At 39.1% G+C, this 24,452-nt stretch overlaps 1 protein-coding gene across 1 annotated transcript in view; it reads left to right on the forward strand.

The window, feature by feature from the left end:
- Positions 1-4,086: 4,086 nt before the first annotated feature.
- The window catches only part of LOC119787410 (growth arrest-specific protein 2), a 51,542-nt gene continuing 31,176 nt past the window's right edge, over positions 4,087-24,452 (forward strand). Inside the window, exons 1-3 of the mRNA XM_038291262.1 lie at positions 4,087-4,244; positions 13,847-14,008; positions 19,474-19,604. Coding sequence (XP_038147190.1) covers positions 13,864-14,008; positions 19,474-19,604 — 276 coding nt within the window. The 5' untranslated portion in view covers positions 4,087-4,244; positions 13,847-13,863. The remainder of the gene's footprint in view (positions 4,245-13,846; positions 14,009-19,473; positions 19,605-24,452) is intronic.

Consider the following 24,452-nt stretch of genomic DNA (forward strand, 5'->3'; position numbering starts at 1 on the left):
TTCTATCAATTTCGTTTTCTTAATGTAATTCATTAAATAACAAAAACATTTAGAAGTAGAGTTTGTCCAAAATATCTTGTATATTTAACTGCAATTTTCTCTCAAACGAATATTTAGAACAGACTAACAAAACATGTTTCACTGTCTCTTTTTGAAAACAAAGATCATAATTTCCTGTTGGATGTTTTCCCATTTTAAATAATGTATTATTTAACCTTGTAGGATCAAAAGTTAATCTGGATATAATAGTTTCCTCTTTTCTATTTCTTCCTGTTCTCCTCATTTTACCAACTTTTCTTTGAATGAAGCAAACTTAGAGTTTTATCCTCCTCCCTCTGCTTCTGCCATATTTCCTTAACCTTTTGTTTAATAATAGATTTAATATGTTCTTTACTAAATTGTACCAATATAACAATATGTTGTAGCTTGTTTTGCATCTACCTGCCAACTCATTCCATGTAAAAATAACTATTAAACCCATCGCCTGAATTCTATAAATGAACTATTGAATCTCTAATAAAAGGTCTGGTCTACTGATAGAATGATTACATTTTTATTGAATATAATGATGAATTTGAATTCAGAACATATTATACTTCTTAAAGGACAAACTTCTTTAATCCATCCTAAAGCCAAAATGATTCCCATCATCTCTCCTGTATAAACCGATAATCCATCAGTGATTCTTTTACCTTTTTTAATACCGAATTCTAGAACAATGAATGACACCCCACTATTGCTATTTGAATTTTTTTGAATCATCTCTATAAACTTGAACATATCCATAGTACCTATTGTACTTCTTCTTCTTCTTGTAAGGTTTTATGGCGGTTGGCAGACGAACTGAAGTTCATTGCCGCCACCAACTGATAATAAGTTAAACTATGAAACAGGAAACAAGACCCCTACCCCCCCCCCACCACCTCAACAAATACATAAATCAACAATTAATTTATAACTTTCTGAACTATTTCATTTAACACAATAAATAACAAATACTTAATCAAATTCGTCCTCATAATTTCTAATTTATCTTTAAGTCATTGTCATTCTGCCAGTTCCTGATGGTCCTACTGGTTTCCGGTCATACTTTCAACCGTTTCCCAGTTTAAATCTCTAACTTCAAGATACTTTTCTGCAGCTTTCACTATTATTTTGATTTTTTCTCGGTTTTCTTTGATGTCTAAGCACTACAATTGATCACTTCTACCATGAACAGAACAAAATCCTTCTTTTTAACAATCAATGAATCTTCTGTAATTTTGGAACACTCCTAAAAAAAAAAAAAAAAGAAATACTAAAACATAATGAATAATTAAAAAACAGTTTTCTAGATCTCAAAGTCTTACCGAGCGAGCATATGCACATAAACATGTGAAACATCTGACCAATTCATAAGAATTACAATTTTTTTCACAAAGACCTAAATAACAGCCTATCCGCACAGAATCCCATAAAAGTAAACATTTGTCCACCAAGAAATTACTCACGTAATAAAGTATTCGGTTAAAAGGCTACTCGAGTACTGAGTAACTGTTGGATAATAAGATCAGATTTAATGCTTATTAATGATGCTGGCAAACAGACTTTATGTGAAAATTCTGGCTTTTTAAAGAGTCAAATACCTGAAGAATACAAATAAATGTCATGAATATAAAAGAAGAAATTTGGGCAAAAGAAAAACTTTTACAAATTTATTTTCAACATAAACCAATCCTTACAATGAGAGCTGAATATATGTCAGAACAGAGTAACCACTGTTAATATCTACTGTTTACTCCTGATTTTGGAAGAGTTCAAATGACTCACAGAGGACCTAGTCAGAGATTTTATTATAAGCATAGGTTATAACATTTTTTAGAAGATTTTTTATTAAGCATAGGGCTTTGAATCCTGAGGTTGTGAGTTCGAGCCCCACTCCCACAGACTGCCACTCTGGGTCCCTGAGCAAGACCCTTAACCCCACTCTGCTCCCCCGGCATCCCACTGCTCCCCAAGGGGATGGGTTAAATGCAGAGTAGTAATTTCCCTCTGGGATTATTAGAGTATATATATATATATATATATATATATATATATATATATATATATATATATATATATATATATATATATATATATATATATATATATATATATATATATATAAGACTAGGCTTAAAACTTTCCTTTTTGATAAAGCTTCTAGTTAGAGTGGCTCAGGTTATCCTGAGCTATCTCTATAGTTCTGCTGCTATAGGCTTAGACTGCTGGAGGACATAGGGACCCCTTTTTCATCATCTGCTTCATTCTATCTCTATTCTCCCACTCTGCAGAATCTATTAGTTCAATCTCTAACGTTCTGCTCTGTCTGCTTTTTCTCATAGTAGCTTCATCTGGTCTGTTCCTGTTTGGCTGTGACTCCATCCTGGAGAGAAATATCAGCTGTGCTGCTGCCATCAACACCTTTGTTTCTAGATGTTGGAGCTTGGCCTGTTTTTCATTGTAGTCCTGGGGGTCGGGGGGCAATATTAACCCTTTAAAGCCCGATCCAAGAATAAAACAAAACATAAAATAACTTTTTTTTGGTTGAAGTCCTTATTTGGCCTTTCAACAAAATATGTAAAAAGAAAAAACAGAAATACATTTTTGATATTAATAATTTATTACTATGCGATAAGTCAAGATTATTTTTTGTGTAGTCTTCTGCCCTCTGTTATCAGGTATATCTGATTGTGTACAATAGGATTTTGAGCAAAATTTTTACCATTAAATTATGCAAAAGGTGTCAGATGCAAAACATTTCAGAAACCGTATGTATCAAATACGATACGTTTGGCATTATAGGGTTAATGTTTTGCCGGCGCCCCTGATTCTTCCTCTTCAGCCCACCTCAGGTGTGAGCTCACTCCCATCACCGTTTAATTTACAACTCGACTGCATCGTCAATATGGTTCCTTACAGGGAGGGGATTAATCACTAGGCAATACTAGGCAGTTGCCTAAAGCCCCAAGTTCCTGGGGGCCCAAAAATCTCTGTTTACATGTATGGTTAATACAACTATAAATTTTTTGTGCACATTAATCATGTTTTTGAAAAAAATCCTTTCATTAAAATGCCATCAGAACGCTGATAATATTAAGTGTGTCTCAGCCCCCCCCTTCAGTGTCCACCATATTGGATCAGTCCATTTGCTGCACATGTTCAGAAAGGTCCAAACAGACAGCAGCAAACCATTTGAAAACAAACCATGCAAAGAGCAGTGTTGCCAACTTAGCGCTTTAGTCGCTATATTTAGCCACTTTTCAGACCCCTCTAGCACTTTGATTTCTAAAAAGCTCCTAGCGCCAAATCTAGAGACTTTTTTCTGCTACCGGAGACTTTGGAGACAACATCTAAAAGCAGCGAACTCTGCTCTCCAGAGCGAGTAGATTGGTAACCCCGCCTCCTGCTCTCCTCTATCTTGTCTGCTGTCATGATTCATGCAGCTATTATTTCATCCAAATGAAAAATGGAGAACAGATAAGCAGATCATGGCTTGTCTACAGTGAAAAGAAGGACTGGGTTATTTACTTTGGCCTTTTTGGAAACACAGGAAGGAGCAATCAGCTAAGTGAGCTTAGTGCTTGGAAAAAATCTTTCATTCCTTTAGAGACAGCATGAAAAGTCAGCTGAGTACAAAACATAGAGAGGAAAATAAGAAGAAAAGGGACAAGAAGAGAGGGACACAACCTAGAACAGATAATGGATGTCTATTCTATTAACATTTCTACATCTGGAGAATGGGGCTGTTTGATGTGTTGTCTTCTCCATTCAGAGGGGCCCCCTGCCTGTCTTTGCACAGGGCGCCAAATTCCCTAAATCCGCCCCTGAGTTTCACATAGTTTTATTTTAAAAACTGTTTTTAGCTGCATTATGTATTCTGCATGTAAAAGCCTTTTTTTAAAAACTGGGTAAAGCTGGGACGGTTCCAAAGTGTTTCTACTAAAAAGCTTCGGGTGATGTTTAGATCGAAGGTTTTCACATGAAGGAAACAGGAGGAGGAGGCATGGCCAGCTGGAGCAAACTTCCCTCCCATCATCACCATCATCATCATCATCACCAGTAGCAGCAACAGCAGCAGCGCGCTGAGAGTATTTGCGTTGGTCAGATCTGCGCGTAATGCGCTCCATGACGGACCTCCTCGCTCCTCATCACCTCCTCAGAGTTTTGGGGACTAACTTCTGCGGTGGAGAAGCATGAAAACTGGACGAGTGAGCTGAAAGGTGAGCCTTTCACTTCCCAGTCTCCTCTCAGACCGATTCTTCTTCTTCTTTTTTTATCTATTAAACTTGTTCTGGATTAAAATAATTTCTTTTTTTGGTTCCCTTCTCTAATGCAGGGAGATGAATCGCTTTTTTTAATTAGTGAACTTTCAGCTGAACTGCAGACATAAGTCATCAGGCGTTCACCCTTCATCTCATTTCCAGACTTGCAAATTGTTTCTTGTGGCTCTTTTATTGTGAAAGTTGTAAAAACGGAGACAACTTTAAAAAACTTATGTTGCTTTTGACTTTTACAAAGAATTCCTGAAGGGGAGCAGCAGCAACATCAAAGTTTTTAGCTCTAATTGGATTAAACTTGTATAAATGTTTTTTTTATTGTTTGCATTCTTAAATAAATTCATATAATTCGCAGTTTTTGCTCATATTTTCTGCAGGACAGTTTGCCTTGCAGTGAGTAGCTGCAACAGCTGTTATAATCTGATTTGAGCAAGCATATAGCTTATCTCCCAAGGAAACTTCGCAGAAGTCCCTTGTTTAAGTGCATAACTCCGCCTCTGGATAAGTTAACTGTTGTTGAGGGTAAAGAAGTGGAAGCCAGTGTGAGCTAACTGCACAGAGACACTTCTGTGTTTTGTAATTGATGTAATATGCAGTCAGAGTTCCTATCCGTTTGCCCTTCCTGCAGCAATCTGGGACATGTTGGGATGAAAAAAATGTGCATTTAAATTTGCTTATTGTAATGTATTCTGGAGCATGAAACATTCAGCTGACCTAAATTTTAAAAATGATCTTTGATAGTACAGCGGATTGTTGCAGACTTGATTTTTAGGAATGAGGGCGAATCGGCCAAGTTACAGTGTGGTGAGAAGCATGAAGAAAGTCTAACAATGTTCCCTTCAGAAGTTTGTTTACTTCTTTATAAATATCACAGAACTTTACGAGAAAGGATAAATTAACTCTTAGTGATTACATTTATATATATTGCCTTTATAGCGCCTTACGAACACAAACCCTTTAAACATTTTTCATATTTTCAGCAGAAACTTCAAGGTTTTTGATCTGTGTTCTCTATAAATTATCAACAGTAAGTAAAGCTTACTATTCAAGCTTTAAAATCACCCAAATATCTGTAAAATCCATCATAATGGGATAGATTTAATTCCTACAAAGAAACAGCCGTCCTCTTAACTGAGTCTAAATAGAACTGTAATAACGGTAACTCTGGAGGAGCTGCAGAGAGCCACAGCTGAGGCGGGAGAATACGTATGCTGTCGTACGATAAGCTGGTGAAGATTCTCAGTCATCCAGGTAATAGTTATTCCAGAAAAGTAAAAAAAAATTCCACTAGACTTTGTTTCCAAGTTTGAAGACTTTTAATTTTCCATCCAGAAAGGGAAAAATGAAAAAAAGCTTCCTGGATGGGAAGCAAAATGTCTTCAAACCAAGTTCAGTGGATTGCTTTTAACTTTTTTGGAATCTAAGTCGTACATTTAACAAATCTATCCTTAATGGAATTAAGGATGAATTAAGAATCCTACTTAGCTTTCTACTCTCTGTGTAAAACTGTTGGCTTTGGGTTCCCTCTGAACCTGCCAGCTGCACTGTAAAACATGGCGGAGGCAGCATCATGCTGCAAGGCAGCTTTTCGTCAGCTTGGATCAGGAATCTAAGAAAGGCTGATGTGAATATGTAGCTGTTAGAGGCTGCGAAAGACCTAAAGTTTTGGTTCTCCTCCTGCAGCAGCGTGTCGCAGTGAACTTGTTGCAGATATTTTTGATTTATGCCCAATACTGAAGCGTGGTGGCGAGGAAGTTGGGGCAAGTTTGTGAGACAACGGAGGGGCATGAGGGCCAAAAAGAGCGGGGATCCAGGTGGAAAAAGGCTCCCAGCGTTCTCGCCTCGCTCTTCTAGCTGCTCCATCTTCACCAGTCGTTTTCCACAATGGCGGTCAGACAAGTACCTGTACGTATCCTTTGGACGGATACACACAGGTTTCATAAACAACCCCCCCCCTCTCTTGTTGTCTGTGCGATCGAAGTAGTTCTAATCAGCATCATTACGAATGATTGTATAGCCTGCCCGCTCTCACTCGCATTATAAAAGCACCACCTCCCATCCTGTAAAACATGGGATCATTTATCCGACTCACGGCATCCGTGAACAACTATCTATAACAGGGAGATCCCGGAACATCCGGGATACTTGGGATGTCTGCCTCCTGTCTGCGCTCACCTACAATTTTGGAGGGGGGGGGGGGGGGGGGGGCATATCTACGAGACATGCAGCCGACCTGATTTCTGAGTATAAATCAGCCATGAGACTGGGAAGGATGCTCACTAACCTTTGGAATGGGGGTCGTTTGGTTCCAAAGGAGTGGACAAGTTCATCCGTTTCTATTTGCATGTTTTCTAAACTAAAACCAGGCTTTGTTGGGCTGCTGGATAAAACCTGGAACTAAACGCTATTTCTGACATTTTGAATTAAAAAAATTTCCTGGATGGAAGAGAAACGTACGGAGCCCCTCTGATGACATGGTCAAAAAAAAAGTTTAATTGTGGCCACGAAGTAGTATTTCGCGGCCCCGCAATAACTTTAACGTGCGCACGAAATACTTATTAATAATATCAATAAATCCGCCCCTGTTTTCAGGCTTATGTTAACTGTAATGACTTATCTTGGACAGGCTGCTATGTAAACGGACCTTTAGTCCTTCGTTTAGCTATGCTGCGGTTGTTTACACTACGCCTTTTCCACCTAAAATAGCGTCTTAGCAACAAATGTCACGTGACTGGAGGAGACCGACTGGGTAAGCAAATCGAACGCGCCTTAGACCTTAGAGAAGGCGCGCTCGATTTGCTTACCCAGTTGTCCAGGAATGATATTAATATTATTAATAAGTATTTCGTGCGCACGTTAAACTTATTGCGTGGCCGCGAAATACTACTTCGTGGCCACAATTAAAATTTTTTTTTGACCATGTCATCAGAGGGGCTCCGTAGAAACGTCTTCAAACTTGGAAACAAAGTCCAGTGGATTGATTTTAACTTTTTTGGAATGTTTCTGACCTGGATGACTGAGAATCTTCACCAGCAGAACCAGAGTTAATATCTGCAATTTAGAGTTCATCAGAGAAGTCTAAGAAAAATGTTAACAGTAAATTCTGTTCATGTTTCTTGCTAGAGAAAACTCTAGTTAAAAGATGAGCAAAATAATTCACATGCAGCACCTGTGAATAAACATGAAGTCACTGACTGAGTCCGTCCATGCTGCTCACATGGGAATGTCACGCTCATGTGTGAGTTCTGAGCCCTGAAGTTTGCTGTGAAAGCAGCTAGAAGGTGTCGTCTTTGTCGAGAAAAGGCAACCTCGCTTAAACTCCTAATATTTCAATGTCTAAATTCTCCGTGTTGACCTCGAAATGTTTCACAGCTTCTCGTTTCGTTAATCATCCTGAGATATTTGTTTTGTGGCATTTATCCTTCCTTCTTCAAATAACTGCTTTTTGCTATGTATGTCAGATATGCTGGTTTTTTTCTGCCTGCAGTAACGGCATGTGTACGGAGGAGGATTAGGGCCACTGAAAAAATCTAAAAAGTTAACAGATTTTGTAATTTATTTCTTTATAATATGAGAAAAAAGTCAGAATTCTGACTTTTTTCTTAGTATTCTGACTGAATTCTTACAGCTAACAAACATTAGCATCAAGCGGTAGCCATGTCTGTTTTAGAGACTAAACTAACTCTCTGGTTTTAATCACCTTCTCCTCTTTCATTAATGAAACAGCATCACCAGGGACGCTCAGGCACGTAAAAAGTCGCATAATGTGAGATGTACCGGTTCTGATGGAAACTAATGGGAAATCTACGGAAGAGGATTAGAGCCACTGGAAAAAAAAAAAAGTTAATTGATTTTTAAATTTTATTTCAGTTTAACATGGGGAAAAAAGTCTGAATTCTGAGATTAAAGTCAGAATTCTGAGATTAAAGTCAGAATTCTGAGATTAAAGTCAGAATTCTGAGATTAAAGCCAGAATTCTGAGATTAAAGTCAGAATTCTTTTCCCATATTAAACTGAAATAAAATAAAAAAATTTGTTAACTTTTTTTTTCCCCACTGGCCCTAATCCTCTTCCGTAGAAATGCCTTCAAATTTCCTCTGCTGTTTTTTTTAAAAATAAAAATAAAGACTTAATTCAAGCCAGAGTCTTGAAAAACAAATGAAAACTTTGGTAAAATGATGTCCAGCCTTGTACTTTAAAGTGTTAAAGTATTTTAAAGTATTTCTGATTCTGATACAAGCATTAATGAAGTGGAAGTTTGTCTCCTGTCTGTCTGAATCCCAATATCGTTCTGTTTACTTCAGAGAGATGATCACAGCCTAAACCTTCAGGTTCGTTTTCTTTCCATCTGGGCTCTATTTACTGTGACAGTTGCTCAGTCTTTAGAGGCAGCTGACTGAAAACAGATTGATCGGCTTCTGACGCTCACAATCATTTAGTTGGTAGTAGAAACATATGGGAGAAATGTCTTATTTATCATTAACAGCAACTTTAAATAGGATTTGATCCTAAATATCAGACTTATTAGCAATGCCAAATACTATAGATGAATGTAAACTATGCAGCGGTATTGACTGGATTAAGACAGACGGTTTAATAGACTCCATTATTGGAGGGATGGAATTCTGAAAGAGCTCTTTGTTTGTTTAATAAAACTACTTTTGTCTGAGTCCAGCTGGAATGAAAGTGTCTGTTGTCTGATGAAGAAGGCCTCAGGAATGTTACTGTCTAATGCATTCAGGTCAGTCTGATCCACACCGGGAGGATAAAAGCAGTTTGCTTAAACTTCTCATAACTTCATTTCCTGTTTTTAGATAATTAGTCTGATTAGCGTCTGTAAACTGACACCGTGAGACATCTTAAAAGTTAGAACTTTAATAGTGTGAACAAAGGCGTCAAGGAACAAAGTAGAAATACTTTGTTACCTTAATTAAGTAGAAATGTTGCCTGTCTATACTTTACTGCAGTAATTATTTTTATGCAACTTTTTATTTTCTACTCCTTACATTTTTTTTTTTTTTAGCAATTGTCTCTACTTTTTATTCCTTTAATTTGAAAAATAGACGTGTTAGTTTTGTTTTATTTAAGTTCATTTTCATAATGGCCTGTTGGTATTTGAAAAAATAAAGATAAAAAACATCAAAATAGTTTGTTTCATCTAAAGCAGGAGTAACCAATTAAAAATCAGTGGGGTCTGAATATTTTTTTAATTATAATCTGTTACTTTAAACAGAATTTAACACTGAAATAAAATGAGGTGTTTATGCATCCATGTTATACATAGAAATAACAAAAAATATATAAATATGTATATTAAATAAAAATAGAAAACACCTGAACTGAGCGTTTCTTTGTTTCCTTTCTTTTTTCTGTCTTAATGTTGGCAGTGGGCTTTAGGCTGCCCTGCAAGGCTTTAAACCTGGGTTTAACCGGAGACTAAGCCATTCTCAAGCACATATCAAGGAGCTCATTTTGAGCCTGGATCCAGATTTATTGTTGATTCTGTTCATGGTGGAGAATCCTGCTTCACAGCAGCAGGTTGAGCCAAACATCCTCTAAATGTGCAGGGTCATCTTTGAGCACGCCATTTCACTTTTCTTTCACCAGTTCACCGCAGTTCTTCCAGCAGTCCACACTTTCTCTGCTCTCTTTTTCTCATGGTCTTCTCCTTCTTTCCCATCGCCCGGCTTGCCACAGGTTTGCCTGCTGTGTCTAAAAGTAGCAGCAGCAGCAACCCAGACTGACAGCTCATTGGCTCATTTGGATCACGCGCAGCCTGGAGCCGGACGCTCCCCAGGGCTTTACCGTATTACCAGGAGAAGAGGAGCAAGTGAAATTAGACACTGCCGTCAGATAGCATGTGGTAATTTATAAATGTTTTAAATCAGGGTGAGTCCAGGCCACGGTCCGCTAATCCATGACCTCTGATCTAGACAATTCGTGTTTTTGTGGTTGGACTCGGTGCTGCCCCAAAGTTGGAACTTAAATATTAAGAAATAATGATTTTAAACTGTAACTCATAGCACCCTCCATAAATAATGGCACCCCTGTTTAAAAGGTTTAAAAATCCCTAAAACAATTATAATTTTAAGGCAGTAACATGATTCTAAGATCCTTTCTTCAGTTCTCTGTTAGAGTTTTAGAGACTTTATTTCCAACCCTCCTCACTTTATTTGGCAGGTAGAAAAATGTTGCTCCTTTTTAGGCTGTTTGTCACATTTTCAGTTTTATTCAGCTGTTTTTGTAATTGACTGTAGATATGAACAATTAGATCAAAGAAGCAGCTATTTTTTTGCAGCCTTTTTCGTTATTTAGAGAACACACCTCTGGTCAGGGGCGGATTTAGGGAATGTGGGGCCCTAGGCAAAGACAGGCAGGGGCCCCTCTGAATGGAGAAGACAGCACATAAAACAGCCCCATTCTCCAGATAGAGAAATGTTAATAGAATAGACATCCATTATCTGTTCTAGGTTGTGTCCCTCTCTTCTTGTCCCTTTTCTTCTTGCTTTCCTCTCTATGTTTTGTACTCAGCTGACTTTTCATGCTGTCTCTAAAGGAATGAAAGATTTTTTCCAAGCACTAAGCTCACTTAGCTGATTGCTCCTTCCTGTGTTTCCTAAAAGGCCAAAGTAAATAACCCAGTCCTTCTTTTCACTGTAGACAAGCCATGATCTGCTTATCTGTTCTCCATTTTTCATTTGGATGAAATAATAGCTGCATGAAAGACATACTTAATATTATCAGCGTTCTGATGGCATTTTAGCGAAAATGATTTTTTATCAAAAACATAATTAATGTGCAGAAATAAGGAATAGTTGTATTAACCATCGGCGTCGCCAGACCCCATTTACTGGGGCACGTGCCCCAGTATAAATTTCATGAATATTTGCAACAGTATTACATTTTTTTAATGCATCAATTTAGATATTTCCAACGGAAGGAGACGTATATTTCTACTCAAATGCGCAGCAAGTGTGTTGGTAACTCCAAATTGAGGATGAATTAGCGCCCCCACGTCAGCGCATGTCACTGCATGAACTGCAGGTAAATTAACGCGCTGCTCTCAACTGAGTTGGATGGGACACTGCGGCCACGACGCTTTTTTAGTTCTGGTAACGTTTCTTAGCTGTCAATTTTATTATTTTCCCAGTGAAACCACATGATTTATTTATAGGCTACTAACTGGAAATGACTGCATTGGTTTGTAGATGGATATCAGGAAATTCCTCACACGAAGCAGAGACAGGGAAGCAGTAAAACAAGATGAGAGAGGGAGGTAAGAGCCCGAGATGAATTAGTGATTTAAGCTAAGCAGTTACATTAGGAACGTTATAAGCAATATGTTAGATATTTACATAATTATAGATTTGCGTTTTTTTTATGTTTGCTGTAGAGAATGAGAATGAAGGTGCTGGAGTAGGAAAGGGAGGAGGAGGCGTGACTGACAGGCAAGAGGCAGGTGAAGGACAGGAGAGACAGGACCATGAAGGAGATGAGGGAGCAACAACCAGCGTCCACAAACAAGAAGGGGACATTAGTGACTTAGGGGGAAAGCATGATGGTCCTAAACAAGTGAAGTTGTCCCACCATCCCCAGCACAAATTTGGAGAAAAAAAATGTTAATTTAATTCAAAATGGTTCTGAGCTTTTCCTGGTTAAAAAAGAAAGCCTTGTCATCAAGGATATGCAGTGTGTTTTCAACTTGCTCGATAACACCATGTTCCCCACACTAACGCAGATCATCCAGATCTCCTCACCATCCCAGTCTACAGCTGGAGGTGTGAAAGGTCATTCAGTGTGTTGAGAAGGATCCACACTTGGCTGAGGTGCACAATGGGACAAGACAGGCTCCATCATCTTGCTATTTTATCAGTTGAAAAGGAAGAACTTTCTAAGCTGAGTCACAGTCTAGTGATTGACCGCTTTGCAAAAATGAAAAATAGGAGGTACACTTTAATGCTCATAAAATAAAAGAAAAGCTTAGTTCAGGTTGAGTTAAACTTTCCCCTGAACTAAAACTCTGTAACCTAGGAATTAATGATTACTTCAGAATGTGTATAAGGAAACTTTTTATTTGTCAAAGTTGTTGATGTCTTATTTTTTATAGCTGCAATGTTGAAAATGTTCATGTTTGTTAAAACAAATATGCTCTTACACTCATTATTATCTCAACTGGTAATTTTGGTAGGAATGTATAGACTTAGACTTAGACTTAGACTTCTTTATTTGTCATTTTGTATGCACAGGGTGCATACAGAACGAAATTGCGTTACATACAGCTTATGAACGTTGCATTGATATTTCACAATGGCACGAGTTATAGAAAAATACAAAAAGTGCAGCAGTGGTCAAAGTGTGAACAGTGCAGAGGATAAGAGACAGTGTGCAAGTTGCAGTGGTTCAGTGCAAAATGGCATTTGTGCAAAAAATGCGTTATTGAAAAATACAATGAGATGAACAATTTAAAGGGCTAAAAGTTAAAAGTTCAGCAGCATTTGATGCCCGATAATGTGCAATAGGTGCAGAGTTCGGATTGTGGATCAAAGGTTCAACAGTCTGATGGCAGTGGGGAAGAAGCTGTTGCACAACCTGGTGGATCTGCAGCGGATGCTGCGGAACCTCTTTCCAGAGGGCAGCAGGGAGAACAGTCCATGGTGGGGGTGTGAGGGGTCTTTGATGATATTACGGGCTCGGGACACACAGCGCTGTGATGAAATGTCCTTAATGGAGGGAAGAGGAGCCCCAATGATTCCTTCCGCTGTCCTCACCACCCTCCTCACATTCTTCCAGTCAGAAGCTCTGCAGCCTCCACACCACAGAGAGAGACAGCTGGTCAGAACGCTCTCTATGGTGCTTCTGTAGAAGGTTGTGAGGATGGGCGGGGGCAGGCGGGCTCTCCTCATCCTCCGCAGGGTTGGGCAGTGTGCTTGTCTGTATTTGTGTATGGAAGGAGGGACATATGCGGTAGGGGGCCAGTGCCCCAGTAAAGCTTTGTGCCTAGCAACGCCCCTGGTATTAACCACACATGTAAACAGAGTTTTATGGGGCCCCCAGGAACTTGGGGCCCTAGGCAGCTGCCTAGTATTGCCTAATGGTAAACCCCCCCCCCCCGCCTCTGGTTTACTTTGAGGACGTTTTCTGTTTCCTTTCCCATTTTAAAGCACGGCTCAGAGAATTAGTCATGGTATGTTCGTATTTCAAGTTATTGTTGACAAATGAAAAGGTCGTACAAAACCAGTAAAGTATAGAAGCAAACATAATTCAGTCATCACATAATTATTTTTGTGGAATGGTTATGTTCTAATGATATCATTTTTATAACTTTTTAGATTTTACTAGTAATTTAACACATCGTAACCAGCAGTGGTAGAAGGTACTGTACAGATAAATTACAATCATAGAAAATTAGGTAGATGCTGTACTTCACCTCTACCTGCTTTTAAATGATTGGTTTGTCTCTTACATATATTGTTGCTAAAGTCTTGAGTCATTGACTTGATGTAACTTTTAATTGAATCCTCCTTGGTCCTAATTGTTTACTGCAGGGCGTCAGAAGGGAACCATGTGCAGCTCTCTGAGCCCAAAGCAGCGTGGCGGTCCTGGGCTGACAGACATGCAGCAGTACCACCAGTGGCTCTCGAGTCGTCACGAAGCCAGCCTGCTGCCCATGAAGGAGGACCTCGCCTTGTGGCTCAGTAATATTCTAGGTGAGCATCAATAACGCTCATATTTGTCCAACTTATAGCTAAAATGATGCCTGTATTTGTAAGATACACTGAATAAATGAACATTTTAGAGATATTATCTGCATATTTCTATATTTAATATATCTATATATATTCTATGACTAGTACATAATGTTTGATTCTCGCTTCACTTTTTTGCTTCGCTAGTTAATTTTAAACACCGACTCCTGAATGCAACCAGGACGCTAAAAAATCCCAAAAACACGCCCTGCAAAGCTCCTCATTTTGCCTTTAAGGTATTTATGTGGTGCTGATGTAAACACTTCAGCAGAGAGCTGGAATCGATCTAGGACTCATTACAAACCCATTTTCAAGTCACCAAACAGTGACCCTCATTCAGTGTTCAATAGATTACTTAAAAAGAATAATAGACATCATTAACCTTCTTAAATAATGCAGAACCGAAGCTAAAGACTCTGCATTAGAAGGTTTCTGTGCTGAACTAAAGGAGTGGATGAAATTTTGAGAAGCAGCATCAGTCTATCGTCCTAAATAAGCATATGGGGACTGTGGGCACCAAGTAGAGTGCATGAAGTTCCAGTTAGAAGTTTAGTTTTACACCAATCATGTTGCATGAAATATACACTCACCGGCCACTTTATTAGGTACACCTGTCCAACTGCTCGTTAACACTTAATTTCTAAGCAGCCAATCACATGGCGGCAACTCAGTGCATTTAGGCATGTAGACATGGTCAAGACAATCTCCTGCAGTTCAAACCGAGCATCAGTATGAGGAAGAAAGGTGATTTGAGTGACTTTGAACGTGGCATGATTGTTGGTGCCAGAAGGGCTGGTCTGAGTATTTCAGAAACTGCTGATCTACTGGGATTTTCACGCACAACCATCTCTAGGGTTTACAGAGAATGGTCCGAAAAAGAAAAAACATCCAGTGAGCGGCAGTTCTGTGGGCGGAAATGCCTTGTTGATGCCAGAGGTCAGAGGAGAATGGCCAGACTGGTTGGAGCTGATAGAAGGGCAACAGTGACTCAAATAACCACCCGTTACAACCAAGGTGGGCAGAAGAGCATCTCTGAACGCACAGTACGTCCAACTTTGAGGCAGATGGGCTACAGCAGCAGAAGACCACACCGGGTGCCACTCCTTTCAGCTAAGAACAGGAAACTGAGGCTACAATTTGCACAAGCTTATGGAAATTGGACAATAGAAGATTGGAAAAACCTGGTCTGATGAGTCTCGATTTCTGCTGCGACATTCGGATGGTAGGGTCAGAATTTGGCGTCTACAACATGAAAGCATGGATCCATCCTGCCTTGTATCAACGGTTCAGGCTGGTGGTGGTGGTGTCATGGTGTGGGGAATATTTTCTTGGCACTCTTTGGGCCCCTTGGTACCAATTGAGCATCGTTGCAACGCCACAGCCTACCTGAGTATTGTTGCTGACCATGTCCATCCCTTTATGACCACAATGTACCCAACTTCTGATGGCTACTTTCAGCAGGATGATGCGCCATGTCATAAAGCTGGAATCATCTCAGACTGGTTTCTTGAACATGACAATGAGTTCACTGTACTCAAATGGCCTCCACAGTCACCAGATCTCAATCCAATAGAGCATCTTTGGGATGTGGTGGAACTGGAGATTCGCATCATGGATGTGCAGCCGACAAATCTGCGGCAACTGTGTGATGCCATCATGTCAATTTGGACCAAACTCCCTGAGGAATGCTTCCAGCACCTTGTTGAATCTATGCCACCAAGAATTGAGGCAGTTCTGAAGGCAAAAGGGGGTCCAACCCGTTACTAGCATGGGGTACCTAATAAAGTGGCCGGTGAGTGTAATTCAGCACACAGCTGAGTGCTTAACTTTGGATTTATGCCGTAATGTCTTGGTATTATGAAGTTGCAAATTCTTGAAGGTGACATTTCAAACACTGCATAAAGAAAATATTTAATCATTGTTGAAAATATTTCAGTTAAACTAATGTCACACGTAGCATCCTGCCTGAATCTATGAATATTTTCCTATTTTAGTTAAACCATGTAATGATACTGATACTAAGCACCACAGCCGTTAAGAAATACCACAGATTTTACAACCTTGCAACTACAATCTATTTTCCATGTTTGTTTAATAGGGTTAAAGTCAGGCTTATGATCCAGAAACTAAACATTAGCCTAGTTGGTACATTTTTAAGTGTTTTTTGGCTGTTTGTCCTGTTAAAACAGTCAAAGTCTGGTTTAAAGCATTAAAACCTTAAAAGAAGAAAATATAACTGGGTGGTAATGAACAATCTAATGATCACCAGGAGTGAAACCTACCATAAACTAAAAGATGCTGAAACATTAGCATCGCTGCCTACAATAAAGACAGAGTAGGCAGGGGGGATTTATCATTAGGCAAAACTAGGCAGTTGCTTAGGGCCCCAAGTTCCTGGGGGCCCAATAAAACTCTGTTCACATGCATGGTTAATAAAACAATTCCTTATTTGTGCATATTAATTATGTTTTTGATAAAAATAGTTTTTGCTAAAATGCCATCAGAACGCTGATAATATTAAGTGTGTCTCAGCCCCCCCCTTCAGTGTCCACCATACTGGATCAGTCCATTTGCTGCACATGTTCAGAAAGGTCCAAACAGACAGCAGCAAACCATTTGAAAACAAACCATGCAAAGAGCAGTGTTGCCAACTTAGCGCTTTAGTCGCTATATTTAGCCACTTTTCAGACCCCTCTAGCACTTTGATTTCTAAAAAGCTCCTAGCGCCAAATCTAGAGACTTTTTTTCTGCTACTGGAGACTTTGGAGACAACATCTAAAAGCAGCGAACTCTGCTCTCCAGAGCGAGTAGATTGGTAACCCCGCCTCCTGCTCTCCTCTATCTTGTCTGCTGTCATGATTCATGCAGCTATTATTTCATCCAAATGAAAAATGGAGAACAGATAAGCAGATCATGGCTTGTCTACAGTGAAAAGAAGGACTGGGTTATTTACTTTGGCCTTTTTGGAAACACAGGAAGGAGCAATCGGCTAAGTGAGCTTAGTGCTTGGAAAAAATCTTTCATTCCTTTAGAGACAGCATGAAAAGTCAGCTGAGTACAAAACATAGAGAGAAAAACAAGAAGAAAAGGGACAAGAAGAGAGGGACACAACCTAGAACAGATAATGGATGTCTGTTCTATTAACATTTCTCTATCTGGAGAATAGGGCTGTTTTATGTGTTGTCTTCTCAATTCAGAGGGCCCCCTGCCTGTCTTTGCCTAGGGCCCCACATTTCCTGAATCCACCCCTGCTTATATGGAATCAACATTCCAGTCCACCTTAAATCTGCAAGATAATGTGGACAGAAATTCTCTAATCAGTCAAGACAGAAATTAGTTATTTTCCCATTATGACAAGAGGTGAGGAAAAGCATGGTGGTGGTGGTATCATGCTAAGGCTGCTTCTATTTCAGCACCACCATGTAAAAATGGTCGTTGGAATAATAAATACCGGCTTATAGAGCCGGTATTTATCATCAGACAGAAAATAAGATACTCGCCCCGTGAAGATGGCATGGAAGCTATAACTGCAACTGTGTAGGCAATGTTGAGAGTAAATGAGCAATGTTTGTGGTTCCCACATTTAACTATGTTTGATAACTGGGTGTTTCTCTAAGAGATGTCCTGCAGAGTATAAACAGTCATTTCTAACTTTTACTGCAAGCAGGATGAGCTCCTCCTACAGGATCCGGCTTGAAGGAAGCAATTTAGGAATCTTTCCTGTTATCTCTACAAGTCTGTTTGCTCTGGAACCAGTTGGACCAAAGACCTGGAAATGAAGAATCCAGGAGAGAATTTGGAATTAGAAAGAAAATGCATCAATGCACAGCACCAGGGGCGGATTTAGGACATTTTGGGGCCCTAGGCAAAGACAGGCAGGGGGCCTCTGAATGGAGAAGGCAACACATAAACAGCCCCATTCTGCAGATAGAGAAATGTTAATAGAATAGACATCCATTATCTGTTCTAGGTTGTGTCCCTCTCTTCTTGTCCCTTTTCTTCTTGTTTTTCTCTCTATGTTTTGTACTCAGCTGACTTTTCATGCTGTCTCTAAAGGAAGGAAAGATTTTTTCCAAGCACTAAGCTCACTTAGCTGATTGCTCCTTCCTGTGTTTCCAAAAAGGCCAAAGTAAATAACCCAGTCCTTCTTTTCACTGTAGACAAGCCATGATCTGCTTATCTGTTCTCCATTTTTCATTTGGATGAAATAATAGCTGCATGAATCATGACAGCAGACAAGATAGAGGAGAGCAGGAGGCGGGGGTTACCAATCTACTCGCTCTGGAGAGCAGAGTTCGCTGCTTTTAGATGTTGTCTCCAAAGTCTCCGGTAGCAGAAAAAAGTCTCTAGATTTGGCGCTAGGAGCTTTTTAGAAATCAAAGTGCTAGAGGGGTCTGAAAAGTGGCTAAATATAGCGACTAAAGCGCTAAGTTGGCAACACTGCTCTTTGCAGGGTTTGTTTTCAAATGGTTTGCTGCTGTCTGTTTGGACCTTTCTGAACATGTGCAGCAAATGGACTGATCCAATATGGCGGACACTGAATTCAGGAATAGTTGTATTAACAATACATGTAAACAGAGTTTTATGGGGCCCCCAGGAACTTGGGGCCCTAGGAGCTGTCTAGTATTGCCTAATGGTAAATCCCTCCTGCAAAGCATTGAGTCACTTTGTCAATTCCACATTGTTTTAGGTTAAAAGACTTATATTAATATCTTTACCAGAGCCCAGTAGGTGTATATGCCCCGACCCCCCCCTCCCACACACACACACACACACACACACAGCAGGGGCCAAGAGTCAAACATTAGCATAAAATAGTTACTTTCAGAAAATGTCTCCAGATTTCAGTGGCTCTTTTTCTGGACTTAGCTGCAACATTTGGAAGTCATTAAACATGGAACCCCAAACCCCCCCCCCTTATAAGAAACAGAAATGGGATTAAAACTGAAATCTCTCCAGTTTTTTTTCCACAGACACCCAAACCAACCCCTGCCACCCCTCCTGTTTCACAATGACCTAACCACAAAAATATGGGTCTCTGGAACGCAGTCAAGTGGACGCCACATGTTGATCCCCAATATATATTTATCTATATGTGCAATATGATAATGGAGCTTTATTAAGAGCAAGCGGATGCCCCTTCTTCCTCTGCGCCATCCATCGCGGATGTATCAGAAAATCCCCCAAATTCTTCCTAATCTACATTTTAAACTATGACCTCCCGAGAGATTTCTGCAAACCCAGCAGCAATAGTGAGACTTGATCATTAAAGCAGTTTTGGAGAGTTGAAAGCATTACATCAGGTTCAGGAATGAACAGGAGATTGAATTTTATTTCTTTATGCGGTGCATATTTTAAATGAGCACGCCTTTGATGGATTTATGGTGTTGGACTGTCTTCTTGTCTTTATGTGTCCCCCCGCTCAGGTCTGGAAATCACAGCTGAGAGCTTCATGGATCGGTTAGACAATGGTTTCCTGTTGTGCCAGCTGGCTGAGACGCTGCAGGAGAAGTTCAGGCAGAGTAATGGAGACCTGCATGAGCCTGGCAACAGCAAGGTACAGAGAAATCGGAGAATCACAGTTAGATGGCGTGAGACAGATTACAGTGAAAACACTCATTTGGACGTTAAATTGTGGCTGAAAGTGTTCCCAGACTTTCTTTTATTGTGAATGATTTTCCAGAGCATTGTTCCTGAGTGAAAAAAGTCGTAAAAATGTTCACTGATTTGATCTGATTGAGCAAAGGTCACTTTTGGTCTTGAGTCTTTTAACAGCTTCCCTTAAACATTTGATTAATATAACTTTGTGGGCGTAATGCTGCTAAGGTCAGCCCTCAAAAGCCACTTTGTGCTTTTTGAAAAACAGATTTATTGTTGGTTGAAGTTTGGCAGGAGACAGAAATCACCACCTGCAGTAACATCAAACAGATATAAAAGATTTTACTTCATAGAGCATAAAGGGGACATAGAAGGAAAACGGTACATCCACAAAAAATTACAGTTAGAAACATTTGGTCTCAAAAGTTGCCTTATAGAGACATTTTTCACTTAAGTGTTTTTATCTCTTTATAAACCAACATGGCCGGCAAGGGGAGGATTAATCCGAAAAGCAGGCAAGAGGCTCTTGTTGTCTCTGAGAGAAGCAAAGCTAGGGTGCTAAAACATTTTGACCGGAAAGCTTTCAGCTGTATGGATTAGACGGAGTATTAGGGCCAGGCTTTTTGTTCTATTTCGAGATTAAAGTTGTAACATTACAAGAATAACATCATACACTGGAAAAATCGAAATCTAGATAAGTTGTTTTCTTCTGAAAATAACTGCATTTGTTCTTGAATTGAGGAGATAAAAGAGACATTTTGCCAATGGAACAAGACAATTTACACTTAAAATAAGAAAACACAATTGCATTGTCTTATTTCAAGTGAATATTATCTAATTGTCTTATTTTAGGAGTAGAAATACTCATTCCATTGGCAAATCACCTTATTTACCTGCTAAAAGTAAGGGTAAATGCACTTAATTTAAGAAATTTCTACTTATTTCTAGATCGTTTTTCCAGTGTAAAATTGCGAGAATCAAGTCCTAAAATTCCGAGAAAAAAAACAACAACAAAAAATTTGGGATGCAGGATATAATCGGCCCCCTATCGGTATCGGCCTTAAAACTGAATATCGGACATCGGCCACCCCACCGATATTTAACCCGATATTTGATCAGCTTCTGAGTTTCTAAAGTCTAAAAAAATAAATAAATAAATAAATAAATACTACTTCTTCTTCTTCCTCAAAAACGTCTTTTTTACTGACTTAAAAACTTTGAAAGACGAGGGAAAAAATATTGATCCATTAAAATATCCCAATATCTTCATATGCTGATATATTGCCATTTAAAAACACCATATCAATCTCTTTTACTAATGAAATATTGCTATATGTCATTGTTATGCTACGAAATCCCCTGAAAATTCATGAAATTTTGCCATATTTTTATATGTTGATATATTGACGCGGTATCGATCTATTTTACTAACAAAATCTCACAAGAATTTGCAAAATATCACGAGAGTTTGTAACAGAACAATGAAATTTCACCAGATTTTGAAAGTAAAATAGATCGATACCGCGTTTTTAAAAATCAATTTGATATCAGCATATGAAAATATATTTGAGTATATTATTTTTCAAAGTGTCAGAAATGGATAACAAAACTGCTATTTTCAATGACTACTTATTTTTGTCCAGCTTTAACATCGGTATCGATATCGGTTATCGGCTACATGAGTTTTAAAATATCGGCATATCGGATATCGGCCAAAATCCCAATAACGTGCATCCCTACAAAAAAGATTCTAGCCTGGCCCTAATACTCCGTCGTAGTACGGAAGCAAAGTACGGAAGCCAAAAGCGGTCGTACTCGAGACTCGTGTTTTCTCGAGATAACAAGATAATTATCTCATTATCACGAGAAAACAGTGATTGATTTCTTGAGATAATGAGATGATGAACCTGTCAGTAATGAATGAGGCTGGCCAACAGCCCTGGATTCCCAGTCCATCCATGCCTGCGGCGGCTACAGTTGTGCAGTCGTGGTACCACATGTGTGCAAATAATCAGTGTTTTAGTTTCCTTTTTCTTTTCACTGGATGATTGGATTGCATAGAATACAGTAGAAACAAATCAGACAGTTTTTTTTAGTGAAAAGCTTTAATCTGGACTCATTTTGGGGGTAAATGCATCTTATAGCTGTTACAGGCGAAACACCGCGGCTGTTCAGAAAACACCTGGAGGCAAAGGTCTAAGGCTACCTTCACACCGCAGCCTGAAGTGACCCAAATCTGATTTCTTTGCCCACATGCGACCTGGATCTGATCTTTTCATGGCAGACTGAACAACACTGATCTGATTTTTTCCAATGCGAGGCACTTGGCTCTGTGGTCCTGAATCCGATACGAATCTGATCTTTTCAAATGCGACCTGTGTGTCTGAGCGGCCCGGTCGCATTCATCCAACCTGAACGCCATTAATACCCGACAAAGGTCACTATTCTGGGTATTGCTATGAAGAAGTGGCAAGAAAAACAAACAACATGGCGGACGATGATGCAGAGAGTAGTTTTTTCTTTTTTTTTTAACCATCTTGACAGTTTTAAGGTTTGGAAAGATCATAAGATGTTCTCCAGCCCTACCCTCCATGTTTACTTCCGTAAACACAGAGCACTTTGGCTTGTGACATCATTGCGTCCTCTACTGCACATGTGCGACACTTAAACTGAATGAACAGTTCACTCAGGAGATCCCATACAAGTTGCATGTATTTGGAAATGTGAACGGCAACACAAAGAAATCGGAATTGAGCATCAAGGCCTGCAGTGGGAACGTAGCCTAATTGCTTAAGGATCAGAAGTGAAAGCAAATCATCAAACCAACAACGTCGTCTCGTTACCTAAAAGTTAAACACTTTTTTTTACAGAATTGCTCATAGGCGGCCATGACTTATAAATCTTCTCCCGCTGTCGTGGTATTGAAGGATGTAATCAGTTTAACGCCAATCATCTCGTTATGATGAGAAAACGGCTTTGTTATCTTTAGATACTGAGAAAAATTATCCGGTTTTCTAGAGAAAACCACAGTGAAAAAGTATCAGAGGGACACGACCGCTCTGGGCTTCCGTACATTTGTACGTTCTAAGAATTACAGAAAAACAGCAGCAGAGTTTTTAAGAACTTCTGCTTCTAGTGATTAAGGCGTGTCAGAAAGGAGACGCATCTAATAGCTGCAGGATTTAGATGAAATTGTTGAAATGTCAAAGCCCAGCTCCTAAGTCTAGCAGAGAAACCAATCTTTGGCAAAAGTTGAACATTCGTTCTCTCTTCATAAAGCCTTGCACACCTTAAACCAGGGGTCTTCAACGTTTTCCAGGCCAAGGACCCCAAACTGATGTATAGATGGAGCGGGGACCCCCTAATTATATATATTGTAATCAATTGTGTTATATCAAACTGGTCCTATATGTAACGAAAGTAATTTCTCTGTGGGATTATTAAAGTATTTCTGATTCTGATTCCTGGTTTATGGGTCACACTGGAAAAAATCAAAATCTACATAAGTCATTTTTTCTTAAATTAAGTGCCTTTTTTCTTGAATTTAGGGGGTAAGTGAGACACTTTGCCAATGGAATAAGACAATTTACATTTAAAATAAGAAAACACAAATTCATTGTCTTATTTCAAGTGGATGTTATCTAATTATCTTATTTTAAGAGTAAATATCCTCATCCCATTGGCAATTAATCTTATTTACCTACTCAAATTAAGGGTAAATACATTTAATTTAAGACATTTTGACTTATTTCTGGATGGTTTTTGCAGTGCAGGTGTTGTGAATGAATCGGTTTCCAGCTTGAAAGAGCTCCTGCACTGCAAAAATATTCTACAAATGAGTAAAAAAATTTTAAAATAAGTGTATTCACCCTTAATTTAAGCCGGAAAATAAAATGATCTGCAAATGGAATGAGCATTTTGACCCTTGAAATAAGATAATTAGATATTATGCCCTTGAAATAAGAGACTTCAGTTGTTTTTTCTTATTTTAAATGTTAATGGTCTTATTCCATTGGCAAAGTGTCTGCTCAATTTAAGACGAAATCCACTTATTTTAAGAAATAATTAGTAAATTAGATTAACAGTTTTTGCAGTGTTTGTGTCGCTGAATGTGTGCATTGATGACTGAAAGTTGTAGTTTACTACAGTCTGTTGAATTCATGTTAATGTGGATTTAAAGACATTTCAATGAGTGGAAAAAATTGCAGTGGGAAAAAAAAAAAAAAAGTCTAATCAACCAAAACTTTCGCGACCCCCATGCAGAACCTCTGTGGACCCCCTAGGGGTCGCGGACCCCCTGTTGAAGACCTCCGCCTTAAAATATTTTGCAAAGAACAATTGGAAGAAATGTCAGTTTGTAGATGTGAAAACTGATAGAGACATTTCCTCAAATGACTACCAGCTGTATTGTGTAGCAAAAGCTTGAATTTGAACAAAAAGCTCAGACATTTTCTTTTTTAGACATAAAAAAAATTTATTGTATCTTAGAAACACTACTTTGTGCCAATCTATTGCACTAAATCCCAAAAGAATGTATTCAAATCTGTGGTAGAATGATAGGAAAATGCAAGAAGAAAATTTCAAGAACTTAAACCCTTTTTCAAGGTTCTGTCATTCAGTGAGGTCAGCATAGCATATATTTCAACTTTGCCAAGAGCTTGACTGTTTCTCAAAGTAGACAAAGAGTAAAGGTGGGGGGTGGGGTATGGCTGTCTAGATTGGATGAAATTGGGAGAGAAAAAACTAAGCCAAGCGGGGCCCCGCGGCCCCTGGGAGAATTGAAAGATTCAGTGTGCGAAACGTTTTC

Source organism: Cyprinodon tularosa, unplaced genomic scaffold (genome assembly GCF_016077235.1).
Source record: "Cyprinodon tularosa strain WSP-4 unplaced genomic scaffold, ASM1607723v1 ctg298, whole genome shotgun sequence".
In the NCBI taxonomy this organism is placed as follows: Eukaryota; Metazoa; Chordata; class Actinopteri; order Cyprinodontiformes; family Cyprinodontidae; genus Cyprinodon; species Cyprinodon tularosa.